A 17109-nucleotide genomic window follows, 5' to 3' on the forward strand; every position below is an offset into this window, starting at 1 on the left:
AAGCATATTTAAATATATATCGCGGATTTTTTGCTGGTTCGCGGATTTCTGCGGACAATGGGTCTTTTAATTTCTGGTACATGCTTCCTCAGTTGGTTTGCCCAGTTGATTTCATACAAGGGACGCTATTGGCAGATGGCTGAGAAGCTACATTGCTTACTTTTCTCTCTCTCTTGCGCTGACTTTCTCTGATCCTGACGTAGGGGGTGTGAGCAGGGGGGCTGTTCGCACACCTAGACGATACGGACGCTCGTCTAAAAATGCTGAAAGATTATCTTCACGTTGCTATCTTTTGTGCAGCTGCTTCCTGAAACGACATGCTGCACGGTGCTTCGCATACTTAAAAGCTCGAAGGGCACGTATTGATTTTTGACTGAAAAACAAACTCTGTCTCTCTCTCTCTCTCTCTCTCTCTCTCCCTCCCTCCCTGCTCCTGACGGAGGGGGTGTGAGCTGCCACCTTCAACAGCTTTGTGCCGCGGTGCTTCGCATACTTAAAAGCCAAACAGCCCTATTGATTTGTTTGCTAGAGATTGTTTTCTCTATCTATGTGACATTCTGTGCTCCTGACACGCACTCCTTTGAAAAGGAAGATATGTTTGCATTCTTTTAATTGTGAGACGGAACTGTCATCTCTGTCTTGTCATGGAGCACAGTTTAAACTTTTGAAAAAGAGACAAATGTTTGTTTGCAGTGTTTGAATAACGTTCCTGTCTCTCTACAACCTCCTGTGTTTCTGCGCAAATCTGTGACCCAAGCATGACAATATAAAAATAACCATATAAACATATGGTTTCTACTTCGCGGATTTTCTTATTTCGCGGGTGGCTCTGGAACGCAACCCCCGCGATGGAGGAGGGATTACTGTAGATTATGTTTTGTTGTAAGCATAAATGTTCTTTGATTGTGTCTTGCTTTAGAGGAAATATTGAAAAAACAATAGTCATGCTTTACCAAATTCTTTATAAATAGTTTTACTGATCACTGAAAATATTTTTCATCCATCCATCCATCCAGTTTCCAACCCGCTGAATCCGAACACAGGGTCACGGGGGTCTGCTGGAGCCAATCCCAGCCAACACAGGGCACAAGGCAGGAAACAATCCTGGGCAGGGTGCCAACCCACCGCAGGACACAAACACACCCACACACCAAGCACACACTAGGGCCAATTTAGAATCGCCAATCCACCTAACCTGCATGTCTTTGGAATGTGGGAGGAAACCGGAGCGCCCGGAGGAAACCCACACAGACACGGGGAGAACATGCAAACTCCACGCAGGGAGGACCCGGGAATCGAACCCAGGTCTCCCAACTGCGAGGCAGCAGCGCTACCCACTGCGCCACCGTGCCGCCCAATATTTTTCATTGTTATCTGATATGTTGCACTTTAAGGTGCTTGTTGTCAAAGACGCAATGGAAAAAAAGACTGATTAGTCTTTTTGTGTTATCCCAGTAGACTTATGTTCTGTCCAGAGAGTGTTTCTCTGTTGAACTAGTCACTGGAGCATTTCCCACTCTCAAGCTTCATTGTTGGCATTGGGGAAAAATAATGGATGAATAGATGTTTCTTATGCTTACTTATGCTTAGTACCTATTGGGATTAAGAATAGTAATTATTAGACTGAAACCCAGAATAAAGAAATCTTGCAAGCACAAGTCTGTAAAAAGGATTGTAAACATTTATGAAGAAATAACACTCCAAATAATAGTTTGATATTGTCAGTCCCAGTTTTCTAATTCTTGCATCTCTTCTTTTCACAGCTGTTTTTCAAGAGATACCAAAAAACAAAGTACAACACTTTCATTCCAACTCTGAAGGAATTCCTCAAGCCAGTTTCTGCCAAGCCACAGTTAAACTGACCATTGATATAAGAAGAATGAAGTCTGCTAGTTGGCTTTTGGAAGATGGGTTGTGAGCCAATAATGCCTGCATTCTTGATGAGGATTATCCCAAGCATAATAAAAGAAATGTCTTAGCTCTGTGTGTGTGTGTGTGTGCGCGCTTATACAGTATATGGTTTGTGTGTGTGTGTATATATATATATATATATATATATATATATATATATATATATATATATATATATATATATATATATATATATAATATGAACTATTTGTGTATTAAAATCCCAATAGAAGCTGGAGAGACCAGTAAATCGGTATGTGTCAGACTTTTAGTTTATTCATTAAATATAAATAACCTGCTTATTTTGTAGTTAAGACACTTGACATTTTCTGTTTCTTATATAAATGTAAATAAACGCATCTGTTTCTTATATAAATGTAAATAAACGCAACTTCACGAGGTCCAGCATTTGTAATTGTGTCTCCCTACGGTGCAGTTGCCTTCGCGTGCACGCGCATCATCCTTGGAAAGGCGCGGGTTAAGTGTGCAGTGCCCGCCCTTCCTCCCAGCGGATCGAGAGTGGAACTCGACAGGCAGCGTCGCTTCCTGCTGCTGAAAGAGGAGGAGGAACCTTGGTGTCGAACGGCTGGTAAACCGGAAACGATGCGCGTGTGATATCGGGTAAAACATTTGTTTTCATACGAAAATATTGGGTTGAATTGTGGAATTTTTGAGGGCGAATACAAGGCATGAATGTCAAGGGAAATGGGCGGTCAGCAAAGACTATTTCAGATGGCTTAGTGAAGTCGTTGGTTGAACTCAGTAACAGCTTAATGGTTGGTTCTGGCACCCAGTCCCTCCCAGGTGAAACGCACTCACTTTATAGCAGGACGTCATCCACGCTTTCAGGTGCAGCGCGCTCTTTTTGTGTGAGAAAGTCGTTTTCTTTTTCAGGTGAAGCGCGCTCACAATGTGGCCGGATGTGGTCGCGGCTTACAGGTGAAGCGCACTCATTGTTTTGCAGTATGTCACCGGTTAAAGGGGACATCTGTTCAGAATTTGCTGTAATAAACTGTGGCTGGTGAAATGTGCACAAAGTGTGCTCCCATTCTGCCAGATGACCTTAACATTGCCGCTTTGTTTCCTAATGAATCGTTAATTCCTTTCTTCGCGGCTATTGGGTGCCACACGGTAATACAGTAGCTGGTTAGTGTTCCGCACTCACAGGTGAAGCACATCCATTTTATGCTAGGGCATCGTTACTTTATTCATTGAATAGACAACATGCCTGTCAGCGTTCTGGTGAGGCGCGCTCACTATGTGGCAGGGCAGGGAGGCGTTACTGTCCGGTGCAGACCACTGGCTAGGTGGCAGGTCGCTGTCGCCTTCTCCTCCTTCAGGTGAAACGCGGGCGTTGCCGTGCTCACTTTGTGCCCCATGAACAGGAAGTGCGGAGGAGGTTGCAAGGAGATGTGCTGATTTAATGCCGCAGACCTGTGGATATTCTTCATTCTAAACAAGGTAAGGTAGGAAATAAAGTATACTGGAAGTGAAGCTAAGAAGAAAAAAAAGCGGATTAAGAAGATAAAAGCATTAATAGTCCGTCTTTAGCTTGCATATCGCTTTACATTTTACGCGGTACAATCTGTCTACACCAGCGCTAACTAATTCAAACGCTGCTGTCGTTACTCATTTAACAATACATAAAAATATATAATTACAAGGTAATTTGCGATCGCATAAACAAGGAAATGTAAAGTGCTGCAGTATTAAAAAATGACAGTGTATTTTGTAGATCTAGTTTGTCAACAGAATATGGAATTACTGAGTTATTCAATCATTCAATGTAGCGCCTGTCATAGCTGTAGACCCAGTAGCACTGGGGTTGTGTTATTGCCTCACAACACCAGAGACCTGGGTTTTATTCTCGACCCCTTCAGTGAATGTTTGGAATTATAACACATACGCCTCATGTCCGTATTGATTTTTTTTTCTTCATTATATGCAGGTAGACTGCATGGTAGCACTGCTTCCTCTCAGTAAGGAGACCAGGGTTTACATCCTGGGTCCATCCTACATGGAATTTGAATGTTCTCCCTGTGTTTGTGCGAGTTTCTTCACACAGTCCAAAAACAGGCGGGTTAAGTGGATTTGTGTTGCTGGGATAGACGCCAACTCTGCCATGATCCTGATCGGAATAAACTGGGTTTAGAAAATGGACAGAAGATACTCTGGTCTTCTCCCACAGGTATCCGTAGTAGGTTGGCTGTTGAAATGGTATGACGGGTGGGGTGAGGGATTTGGGGATAAAAGAAATGAGTGTTTGTGGTCGTCATGTGATAGACTGGTGTATCAACCAGTGTTTGTCCATACCAGATTCTTCTGGGACAGGGATAAGCTTCGCCTCCCCATGCCTGTCTACCATTGCAAGAAAAAGTTTGTAAACCCTTTGTAATTAGCTGGATTTTTGCATTAATTCATCATAAAATGTAGTCTGATCTCCAACTAAGTCACAATCGTAGAAAAACGTCTTAAACTAATCCTGCACACAATTGTACTTCAAGTCAGTACTAAACACAACATTTAAACATTCAGAGTGTAGGTGGAAAACTCCATGCAAATCATGCAAAATTTGTAGTTAGTAACTGGTAGAAACTCCTTTAGCAGCAATAACCTCCAACAAATGTTGTCTGCAGATGCTGATCATACCTGTACAATAGATTTGAGAAATTTTAAACTGGGGTGTCAAACTCTGATCCTAGAAGGTCACAATGGCTGCAGGTTTTTGTTTCTGCTACGTTTTCCTATTACTAACCAGGTACTGCTGCTAATTCAACAAATTTCATTTAGTTCTTAGACTTATAAACTTAAATTGTTAGTTTATACATAAAGTCTATAAACAAAAATGGAGCACAAAGCAAGCCAATATAAGACCAGCTAAGAAGAGAACCACAAATCCCACCAATATTCTAATTATAAGCCAATTGTTCTTGTCAATGAAACCAGTTATTTTAATTGCAATGCTTGCTGGTGTTCATATTTTCCTACACCAGTAATTATCAAAACTGTTGATTTTCCTTTTTCTGAGGACACCATAAGTGTGTTTTGTTGACTAAAACAAACCAAAGTTTCTTAGACTTTCACCTGATGAACACACAGTTGTACACAGAATCTTGTTGTGTTGGCTTGCTTTGCATATCATTATTGTTTGATGATTATGGAAAAACATTTAAGAGTTCCAAGTCTTGAAAAACAAACTAATTACATTTAAGATAAAAGAAGTGTGTTTCATTGTCAGTAGTAACTGGTAATTAACAAAGTGGCTGGAATGAAAACCTGCAGCCGCTGTGTCCTTCCAGCATCTGAGTTTGACTCTGTTGTTTTATATCATTTCTATTGATACAATTTTTGCAATTCAGTGATATTTTGGTTTTTTTTTTTTTTTGTATGAACAGCTTTCTTCAGGTCATGCCACAGCCTGTCAATTGGGTTGAGGCCTGGGTTTACATATTCAGTTCTTTATTTAATTCAGTGTGTTTAGGTCATTATCTTTTTGCATCACTTAACATATATGGAGCTTGAAGTGACAGAATGCTGCTCTGAAAGTTTCCTGTAAAATTTTGAATTTATTTTACTTTTTGTAATACAAATAATCTGGGCCTTGAGACTGCAAAGCATTCTCCTTGCACTATATTTCATGGTAGGGGCAAGGTTTTGGTATTGTGGGAGAGTTTTTTTTTTTCAAGTTTGTGCATTTCTGTTAAATAGTTAAACCTTTGTCTCAGCTTTTTACAGGCATTTGTCCCAGACATGTTGTGATCGTGAAAACTGAAACACACATGCAACATTTTTTTTGGAATGGTTTCCTCTGTGAAAACCATTCTTGTTCAGCATTTTTCCTATAATTACCATATAAACAAAGGCTTTGACAAGTTCAAGAGGTTTCTGCAGGTTTAGCTCCTTTACGTTATGGTGGGTATTCACCTCCGGTCCTGGAGGTCCACAGTAGCTGCAGGTTCTTGCTTTAAAATATTTTTTTAATTAGAACTGGTATATTTACAACTAAAGCAATATGCTTTAACTCATTTGTTTTATTACAGAGTCGTAATTGTCCTATTTTAGCTTTAAACAGTTGCACAACAATTTTAATTGTTTTTTTCCAGCTATCTGGCCCTGTCCATATATCCAACATTTGTGTGCCTTTTTACAGGGCAGGGCACATCCAATCTCGCCTCATTGAGTGGAACAACTGACAAAAATTAGCTTTTTGAGAAGCCAATGCCCTAGAGGTTCACATACTTTTTCCAGTGTGGACAGTTAATTTTCTAAAAATTATATTTAGTATTAACGAGTAGTAAAGTTTTTGTGTGTTATTAATTTGAATAGATAATGTTTCTTTATTGTGGTCAATTAATGTAGAAGTCCTGGTTATTCTAAAGGTTTTGCAGACTTTTTCTGTAAACAAAAAAAATTATTGATAGACCTTACATTGTTGGAATTAACAAATTAAAAAAAACAGCAGCATGGTGTGGTTGTTGAAATCGTACTGCTAGTTAGCATATAGTTATGAGAAATAATATGTAAACCTGTTGAAATTTTTTGTATTCCTTTTTAAAAAGGGCAGTATAATATTAATCTGTGTCATAGTAATAGATAAAGGAAATTTTCTGTTATGTGAACACACAACATAATGTTTTCAACCCACTGAATCCAATTCAGGGTCACAAGGCACTGTAGCACATCCTGGCAAAATTTGGGCACAAGGCAGGACCTAAGCCTAGCCAGAGGGTTAAACAAATGTCACACTCAAAATTGTCCATTGTCATATTTGTGTTGAATACACTTTGCATTTTTCCAGGCTACAAATGTAGAAAAAAAAAAATATATGAACCCTTAGGTTTATTTATTGTTACTTCCTTTTGTAATGGTATTTTCTGAATTTTTGTCTTGCATGGCCAACCAACATGCATTAAGTCACTACTTTCAACTGAACTGGTAAACAAAAATGTTATAAAATATATAACTTCAGTTTATTTAGTAGAAAACACACGTCTGCTTAACTGATGTGCCCCTAACCACTGTTTCCACTTGTTTAATTATACTCCCAGTTTCTGAAACCTGTTGGAAGAAACCCTGAGAAACCCTCCTGTGTTTTGTGATACCATGAACATTAAAATGATGAAGGATATAAGTACAATTTGAATGATTAATTCATGTGTAAACAAGTGTTACCTTTGTGGAACAATGTTATATCAAATATGTAAGAGCCACTGTGAGTAGTTTACAGACTTAATATTTATAATATGGTGAACTGGAGAACTGGTTTACTTGTACACATTGTCCATGGAGCATGTAGATTTAGTATAAACAGACAGCTAAAATGCAGCACCATCAACAGAAAAAGTCAGCTTGAGGAAGAGGGTATATAGCAAAGAAGCAGTACTTTATTCAATGTAACACGTTGAATTAATTGTTTATTATGAATGTTTCTAATGTTGGTGTCTCTTTTAAAAAAATCTTGCATTTAGTTTATAAATTATCCTGTCTGGAAGCTACTAATAGAATATAAAAAATAAAACAGAAGTGAAAGTGTAGGGTTTGGTAAACATAAGATTTGTTTCATTTCTGCATTTTTTGTTTTAAGTATTTGCGTATGCTATAAACCAAAAAAGCTAACAGAATAATGTCAAAAGATTATTCACTCTGAAAAATGAGATAAACATTTCGCTTTGGTGGTGTGACTTTTTCAGGTAATAGCTTATTGCAAAAATAATTAAATATTGGTACTTTCACCAATAAGTCTCATGAAATTCATGACAGGTATCATGTACACAGTGGGTGTATGTGTGTGTGTGTGTGTGTGTGTGTATAATATATATTTCCAAACTCAAGAAAACTTACAATTAATTACCTATACCTATAACTTCAATCAAATGATTCTCATTGACACTGACCAAACCTGTACAGAATTTAGTATTTTCACATATTCTTGTTTCAGTTCAGTCCAATCAAGCCACAGGATTTCAGAACAGAGGTCAAAGCTGTGACTTCAACATCCACAAATTGTTACTTTCTTCGGTTTAGTTCTGTGTTTGAGGTCAGTGTCATGCTGCATTACTTACTGTTTTGGTTTTTATGAAGAGGTGCCTTGCTATCCCTGTAGAATTTCCTGGTACAGCTTAGAGCTTATTGTTCCCTCAAAAAACTATCCTGAGGCAGCAAACAAGTCGTATCCAATGATGATCCCACAGATGAGATGATTTCAGTTTGCTGTTGAAAGGTAGTGTTATGTTTTTGTCAAACATAACACTGTATGCACATACCAAAAACTTCTACTGTTGTCCTATCTGTCCACAGAACTATGTCCAGTCATGTTGTGTAATATTTAGTTGGTCTTTAACAAATTTGAGTAGCAGTGTGATTGTTGAAGAAGTGTGGTTTCTGATATGGCCATCTTAATCAGTGATTTCCTATTGCACACAGCCAAGACATAGAAATGCCTGGAAGTCCATAGCTGAAACCCTGGAGGTTTTTGTCACTTAATTGAAGGTGCAGCACATTTTTACATAGACTTTTTCATGAAATCTATTCTGACAGTACTGAAGTAATTCTACTGTTAGAAGTACTTTTGTCTTTTTGCAGCTTTATGCACTTCAAAAACAATTGTTTTGAGGTACTTTTAAGCAGGCCTTAATGCAAAAGCGTCATCAGTTTTATAGGGTAGGGCACCCCAAACCTACATCTGATTGTTATCTCATTGATTGAAACACCTGACTCTTAAGTGCCCTCTTTTATAGAGATTCACATATTTTTCCACCCTTTATATTTCGGGAGATTGTGGTAGTGGTTGTTTTTAATCAGACTCTTTTTTGCTATTATTGACTTAAATGACTTGTACTGTTATTGTTGATCATATTAATGAAAATTAAAGTGATAACATCTAAGGTGCCATTGAAGTTCAAAGTCAAGATTATTGTCTATTGTACAGACTATAGTGAAATTCCTACTTGCATGCAGTAGTCCATAAAAATTTAACAAGCTTAACAAATGTTTTTTAGCATCTTTCACATTGTTACAGAGGTTCTCTTCCTTGAGCAGAGCCCCTACCTCACCCAAGATCAGGTCATGTCACTGTCACAGAGCCTGTGTTTACAACTGGAGTTGATCTTGCAGGTGGTAATTCAAGAGAGATGTACACCTAGGTTTAAGGGATGATATAGTTTCAGCGTATTAAGTGATAGTTTATTTTCAAGTACCAAACTTCCAGACTGTGACAATTAGAGTAGTGAAGAGGGTGGCTTATAGTTAGTCAATGTAGTTTCAGCGTATTAGGTGATAGTTTATTTTCAAGTACCAAACTGCCAGACTGTGACTATTAGAGTAGTGAAGAGGGTGGCTTGTAGTTAGTCATTTTTGTGCTTCTTGGCCTGGCAAAGTCTGCAGAGATTTATTACGCCACTTTATCTGAAGAAATTCAGAAGGGTAGGTGAATATCAGCCCACACATCATGGCTGATGTTAAAGGCTACAGAAGAGCTATAGTTCATTTGAGTAACTCAAGTCCCTTTTCTGCATTTTGTCCACTCTAAAATGCAGACTTAGGGTGAGACACGGAGGCTTCAGCTGTTAACGCAACCTAAGTATCTATCTAAAGTCTGTGGATTTACTAGACAAAGCCTTGTATGCAGCTATAAGCCTAAGCGAAAATGTTACTATGAATTGGTTATACATCAAGAGAGGTCAGAAAAGATGTGGATAGAAATGTGGTGAGTTTCATGAGGGAGATGTATTTCACCCCTAAAACTGGAAAAGACTGTTTTGAAGTGCAAAAAGCTTGTCAGGCATGGTAAACTGAGCCACTGGCCATTAAACTAGTTTGTGCATGTGCAAATGGAATAATCAATAATGAATGTGCAAAATGAAAATGTAAAGATTATTAAATACTTTTATTAAATTACTTTCCCTTCATATGCAAATAAAATAGCTCACTGATTTCTGGGGGATATTAATAATAATAATAATAATTCATTACATTTATATAGCGCTTTTCTCAGTACTCAAAGCACTATCCACACAGGGAGGAACCGGGAAGCAAACCCACAATCTTCCACAGTCTCCTTACTGCAAAGCAGCAGCACTACCACTGCGCCACCTGTGAGGACAATTACAAGAATTATATTAGGTACATCCTGACTAATTTTGTTTTTGATACTCCAGAATACTGTAATACTAATAACAGAAAAATGTATATCATATTAGACTAATCTACTTTAAGAATGTAATAGTGTAAGATTCTACAAATGATATTTCACTTGAAGGTGCAAAAGTGAGATACCTGTTCAGCATAAAGAACTGCAACAAGAACATTACAACATGTGATTTCAACCCAGTTTGCAACATAATACCACTATTTAGTTAGTGTAAGTGGTGACAAAATGCAGAATACTGCTGAAATAATGTATAACAAAATGCTTATACCTGTAGATGTTCTCCTTACATTCATTAACCCATTAAAATGTGTACTACTGGAAAAATACTGTATCAACAATAATTCTTGCTGTTTACAGTACAGAGTGTGCTTTGAATTTAAAAATAAGTGTTTTTTTGAGTATTCTAAGTTTGCTTATAAATATCATTTACATCCTATAAGTGTTTCATATATTACACCCTCTGCAATTTGCCTAATCAACTACCATCATGCCATATGTCAGTGTGTAATTGTACATTGTGTTTTTAATAAAATGGTGTTTTGTTTATTTCTCATGTGCATGTTATTCTACGGTTTCTAGGGATTTTCCTCCCATCTACCCTGGTTTTTCTTCCAAACTAACAAAAGCATACAGAAGTTACTTGATGATTCCAAAGGGCCCATTCTGAGTGGAGGACTCTACTTGAGTGGACAATGCCTATCCACAAATGTTCCCTGGCTTGCATTCAGTGCTGCCAGGACAGGCTCTGGCTCCTCCACGACTATGCATTGGTTTAACATGGTTTGAGAATGTAATGTTCACATCACATTAAATTAAAAAGGATTTTGGTAATAACACAATGTGCTTAGCATGACTACCTCACAGTTTCAGGGACTAGACTTGAAAGCAGTCAGTTTCTTTGGAAAATTGGCACATTCTCGTCATGTCAGTGTGAGGGTTTTCCTGATGCTCCAGTTTTTCCCTTATCCTAAAGATGTGTAGGTTAGTTTTATTAGTCCAGCATAAGTAAATATGGTCTGCGATGGATTGGCAAATCTGTGCACTGGTTGCTCTTTCCTTGATCCTGATGACTTACTTTGGCGTCTCATGACTCTTTATTGGAACAGATAGCTGTGGCAAGTGTTGTAATGTTGTGTTGGGTGAATTTTCCACTTATTTGATAAGTTGGCAATTAAGTAATAATTTTGCTTTGGTGAGATTGTCTTACTAGGCATAAGTTCAATGACACATTTCTTCTTTTGCTGTAGTAGCCCAACCCAGCCCTCTCTGTCATTATATTTTTATCATATTAATACTAACTGCTAATTAAATCATCTCTATTGGTTATGTTTGGGATCTTTACCTTTGTGTCATTGTGTCATTTTTTTCCTTTTTTGTATATTCTGCATAATCAAATACAGTATACACCTTGGCTCCACAGATCATTCAATCCTGTTCATTTGTTTTCCACAAATTATTTGATTTAAATAGCTCCATGTGTCTTTTTCTTCAAACACATCCTACTTTTGTTTTATACACTCATTATTTGATAAACAAATTTTCATTTTCTAATGTGTTTTACTTTCAATGTATAGAAGTTCTGCAATGGCTCCATCTTCAGTAAAGCTACAAGAACTAATTCGTCTAATACGTACAGCAAAGACCCAGGCAGAAGAACGTGCTATTATTCAAAAGGAGTGTGCTGACATTCGCTCTTCTTTTCGAGAGGAAGATCCATCTTTCCGCTGTCGAAATGTTGCCAAGCTACTATACATGCATATGTTAGGATACCCTGCACATTTTGGCCAGGTAGCAATGTTTCCAAATTTCTGAATAATGTTATAACAAAATGTTTGATAAGTGTTAGTGTTTGTTTTCTTTTGTTTATTTTGAATATGGATGTTTAAAGTAAAAAAATGTTCTAGTAAGTTATTAGTATTCACATATACTTTGAGATATAGCTTAAACTGATTTCTGAAAAAGTGATTACCATGACTACCAAAAACAATGTAATTACTTTATTATTGTGTTGTTTCTTTATTTTTAAGCCTATTAATCCAAGACAACTAAAAAAATTGGCATACATGCAATATGCATGTTTGCTTAGTAAAATAATTCAAATTTATAAGACAATCAAAATAACAATGATTAAAGGGTTTAAGAAATGTAACAGTGCAGTTAGCACAAGGGGTTGATGACAAAGGAGCAAGTTATAAACAAGAGTATGTTAAAACTGAGGCCAGATAGGGACAGATAAAAAGCAGTTAGAAATCCAAAGCAACTGTCCAGAGGTGTTAGTGGCACCTGAAGAGTAGACAAAGAGGAATTCTAACTACTAGAAATTTATTACACATATTTAGAACAAACAGTGAGAAAAATCAATAGCAATTTAAGTAAATGGAAATTCAATTTAAGCAAATGGAGGTTAAGAGGTGATGTGATCGGAGGATTGAAAATCACAAAAGGAATTAGTACAGTGGATCTCAGCTGTTATTTTAAAACAAATTATTTATGAACATAGGGACACAGTTGAACATTTGTTAAGCTCAGATTTCACACAAATGTTAGAAAAGAGCTATAAGATGGAATAAAATTGCCGAGTCATATGGTGGAGAGTAGGACTTTAGAAACCTTTAAATCTTGACTCAATGTTATTTGGAGGAATAAAGGTTATTTTAGACAATGTAAGTAAATAGGAAGGACATGGATGTTGGGCTGAATGGCCTGTTCTCATTTTTTTTAATAATGTAATGTTCTAACATTTTATTGATTCTGTACATCAGAGCTGTAATAAGGATGAAACTAAGGCACAACAGAGAGTTCATAGAGGAGTGCCTGAAAGGCATGAGACTAAAGGTAGCGAGGAGCAGGGCCATATAGGATATTTTATTTAAAAATTTGAATTTTGAATGGAGTGCTAGTAGTAGTGGGAAGTTAGGAAGCGTGCTGTAAGTAAGGTATAGAATATACCCAGCATACAAGTCATGGGATATCCATTGCAAAAGAGATCATCAATATTGCCAGAAGAAATAACTACCAAACATGTAATAAGATTTATGTGTCAACATTTATTGAAGTATTTTGTTTCAATATAATCAGTTGACAGCCTAATAAATCCACTGACAAATGTATTTATTTTTAGATGGAGTGCTTGAAGCTTATAGCATCACCCCGCTTCAGTGACAAGCGTGTTGGCTACCTAGGGGCAATGTTGCTGCTTGATGAAAGGCAGGATGCAAGCCTTTTGATCACTAATTCAATTAAAAAGTAAGTTCCTGTTTATTGTGTATCTATCTATCTATCTGTCTATCTATATCACTGTACTTTCTCATGTGATTGTTTATTTTATAGTTGCTATTTTATCTTCAGAACAACTGCTTTATAATCTGGGACCACCCAGGCGAATGTTTACGTTTCCTTTTTTCTTGCTGCTTCTGCCCTACTACCAGTTGCTACAAAGGTACCATGAGTAAATCAACTGATTCACGGCAGCTACACTTTGTTTTTGGCATTCCAGTATGCATAGCAATCTTAATTTATGCATTTAATTTGTATGTTTTGTAATTTTTTTTTTTTTTTTATTAAACATAAAAACCATAGAACGTAAATTAATTACTTATTATGTTTTATTTTTTGGACTGCTAACACTACCCAAACCCCTGGCTATGTCCCTGCTATTTTATGCTTAACTTTACCTTAATTCAAATTATAGATTAAGAACATTTTACACTATAAATGTACAGTGTAACTATATGCAAAGTGATTATAAATTAAGTGCACTAAAATGTGGAAGACCTAAATTAAAGTATTAGCCTAAAATAATGTTCTCAGTGTTTTTCCTGAATATATTTTGTTTTTTAATCCAAGCTGTCCTTTTCACTAAGCTTATCCCCATCAGCTTTTCTATAATTTCATTACTGTGTTTGTTTTGTTTTTGATTATTTAGTGATATGAACCACAATAGTCAGTACGTCCAGGGGCTTGCTCTGTGTACACTGGGCTGCATGGGATCCTCTGAGATGTGCCGTGACCTTGCAACAGAGGTTGAGAGGCTGTTGAAGACATCTAATTCCTACATTAAGAAGAAGGTATACAAACAGTAATTTAACCTTTTAAGTAAAATGAAGTGTGAAGTGTATTTAATTATTCAGTTCTAGTGTTATAAATTTTATTAAACTAGCATTTCTTCATATTGTAATTTTTAAAACATAATGTTATAAAAGTATGTAGAAGTAGAAGAAAAAAATTTTAAGAGTTCTATATTATTAAGGAAAAAAACATTGACATTCTGGCATGTTAAACAATTTGTCTCCATATTTTTTATTAGAAACACTTATTAGTATACTTTTTGTCAACTTTCAAAATAAGCAATTATTATTTTAAAAATAGTAACACAATGTGTTAATTGAAAAGAAACGTGTACAGTATTACATTGTCAATGTCAACTTTATTTATATAGCACATTTAAAGCAACATTGGAATGCTGTGGCCAAAGTGCTTTACAATAATACTGTAGAATTAAAGAAAATCATACAATTAACATGAATGACATAAATAGAAATAAAACAAATGAACATAAATAAAATAAATAATAAATAGAAGTAATGTTACATAATCACAATGACGAAACCATCAGTATTACTGAAGGTCACGGAATGCAAGTGAATAGAAATGAGTCTTTAATCTTGTTTTAAACAGTTCAGTTGTAGATGACTCCTTTATGTGATGAGGTAAAGAGTTCCACAAAAGCCTTGTCCCCCATAGTTTTACACTTGGTACGAGGGACAACAAGAGAAAACGCTTGATTTTACCTATTAGACGAAGCTGGAAAAAGCAACTCTTGACTACAGAATTAAGTTGTTTCTCAAGAGAGGTTAATGTCAAAGATAACACCTAGATTGCGGACTTGAGGTATGCAAAAGACAGAGAGAGCCGAGAAGTCCAAGACCAATTTGGGCTTTAGCTGATGGACCCACTATAAGCACCTCCATTTTATTTTGATTCAGATCAAGAAAATTATTAGCCATCCAGGATCTTAGTTCAGAAAGACAGTTGTGCAGTTGATTTATTGCAGAGTTGCAGACGGGAATATAAACCTGTGTATCAGCATAGCAGTGAAAAGAAATGTTAAATTTCCTAAAAATAGCTCCAATAGGGTGAAGGTATATAGAGAATAAGATAGGACCTAAAATGGATCCCTGAGGAACACCACATTTAAGAAAAGCAGTAGACGAAAAAGAGGAATTTAAAGTCACTGAAAAGTGTCTACCAGTTAGATATGACCTGAACCAGTGAAGAGCAGCCCCTTTAAGCCCCACAAGATGTTGAAGCCACAACAGCAATATCTTGTGGTCAATAGTGTCAAAGGCAGCAGTTGGGTCCAGGAAGATCAGGACCACAGCACCATCCGAGTCAGTAATAATAGAGATGTCATTGAATACTTTAAGGAGGGCCGTCTCAACACCATGATAATGCCTAAAGCCAGAATGGTAGATCTCAAATAAATTATTGGATTTAAGGTGATCAACCAATTGATTATAAATAATTCTTTCTAATATTTTAGCCAGAAATGGCAATTGGAAAATCTGATGAAAATTGGCTAAAACTCCAGGATCTAATTCTGCCTTTTTTAGACCAGGACACACTGCAGAACGTTTAACACTAGAATTACCAGAGCCTACGAAGAAACTCATAGATCTGGCCCACCTTAAATCCGTTCGCACCTCTCCGCCAGCCTCTTTAGTCCTGTAAATGTGCCGATAAAGACAAGCAGCAAGCAGCCGGCTATTCCATCCTCCCACTGACTTAAAACGTGCACGAACTTCTCCCAGCTCATGCCTTGATTGATTATCTGGGAGTGAAGTGGAGTTTTAGAGTGGAAATAATAGGTCATTATTTGGAACACACGCATTTCATGTATGTTCCGTTTCTAAAATAATCTGTGTAAACACATTTTTAAAACAAATGTTTTTCATATTTTAGTAGTAAATGACAAAATGTAGGCATAAACTATGTAATGTATGAAGCCTGAAGTCCATCCATCCATCCATTTTCCAACCCGCTGAATCCAAACACAGGGTCACGGGGGTCTGCTGGAGCCAATCCCAGCCAACACAGGGCACAAGGCAGGAACCAATCCCGGGCAGGGTGCCAACCCACCGCAGGACACACACAAACACACCCACACACCAAGCACACACTAGGGCCAATTTAGGATTGCCAATCCACCTAACCTGCATGTCTTTGGACTGTGGGAGGAAACCGGAGCGCCCGGAGGAAACCCACGCAGACACGGGGAGAACATGCAAACTCCACGCAGGGAGGACCCGGGAAGCGAACCCAGGTCCCCAGATATCCCAACTGCGAGGCAGCAGCGCTACCCACTGCGCCACCGTGCCGCCCAGCCTGAAGTCAAAAGATCAAATAAACACTTTCACAAAAGGTTCAAGGAAAAGACAGCAGCTTCAGTTTCTTGTTTAGCAGTAAGATTTGCTGACTTGTAAACAAGAGTCCCCGGTTCGATCCCGACTCACTCCTATATCTGCCGTTTTCAGTAGTAAGCTGCTCTTATTGTTAATATTATACAATACACACATACACTTGGTTTGCGTCTGTAACACACGGTGTACATTTATAGGACTTGTAAAAGTTAGTGTTATTTTTTTCACTTTTGTTGTCTCTAAATCATGATCATGATAAATACTACCGCCACGCCCATACCCAGGGATCTGACGCTGTTAGTTTTTATTTGAAACTGGAAATGATTAGAGATGTGAGTGGTGTTTTGAGACAATGGAACTGGACATTCTCTCATCTGGAGGGATAAAAGCTGACACACAAACACTGGCGAATCTGCCTTCTTCGTATCTCACTGTCACTTGATTTTTTTTTTTATTCAGTTTTATTGAGTGTTCCTGCGCACGCTGAATTATGCACCTTATGGTCTATGGCCTGGGGGGGTGGGCTGTAGTATCTATCATGATCATGATTTAGAGAGAATAAAAGTGAAAAAAAAAGGTAACTTTTACAAGTCCTATAAATGTACACCATGTGTTACAGACGCAAACCAA

The 17109-nt window shown here is 37.3% G+C and overlaps 2 protein-coding genes across 2 annotated transcripts in view; both read left to right on the top strand.

Moving 5' to 3' along the window:
* The window catches only part of tinf2 (TERF1 (TRF1)-interacting nuclear factor 2), a 48817-nt gene extending 46794 nt beyond the window's left edge, over positions 1-2023 (top strand). Inside the window, exon 10 of the mRNA XM_028793723.2 lies at positions 1764-2023. Coding sequence (XP_028649556.2) covers positions 1764-1862 — 99 coding nt within the window. The 3' untranslated portion in view covers positions 1863-2023. The remainder of the gene's footprint in view (positions 1-1763) is intronic.
* A 357-nt stretch (positions 2024-2380) lies between these two features.
* The window catches only part of ap1g2 (adaptor related protein complex 1 subunit gamma 2), a 66729-nt gene continuing 52000 nt past the window's right edge, over positions 2381-17109 (top strand). Inside the window, exons 1-4 of the mRNA XM_028793724.2 lie at positions 2381-2532; positions 11635-11848; positions 13182-13306; positions 13986-14127. Of these exons, the coding sequence (XP_028649557.1) occupies positions 11645-11848; positions 13182-13306; positions 13986-14127 (471 nt within the window). The 5' untranslated portion in view covers positions 2381-2532; positions 11635-11644. The remainder of the gene's footprint in view (positions 2533-11634; positions 11849-13181; positions 13307-13985; positions 14128-17109) is intronic.

Source organism: Erpetoichthys calabaricus, chromosome 2 (genome assembly GCF_900747795.2).
Source record: "Erpetoichthys calabaricus chromosome 2, fErpCal1.3, whole genome shotgun sequence".
Taxonomy (NCBI): Eukaryota; Metazoa; Chordata; class Cladistia; order Polypteriformes; family Polypteridae; genus Erpetoichthys; species Erpetoichthys calabaricus.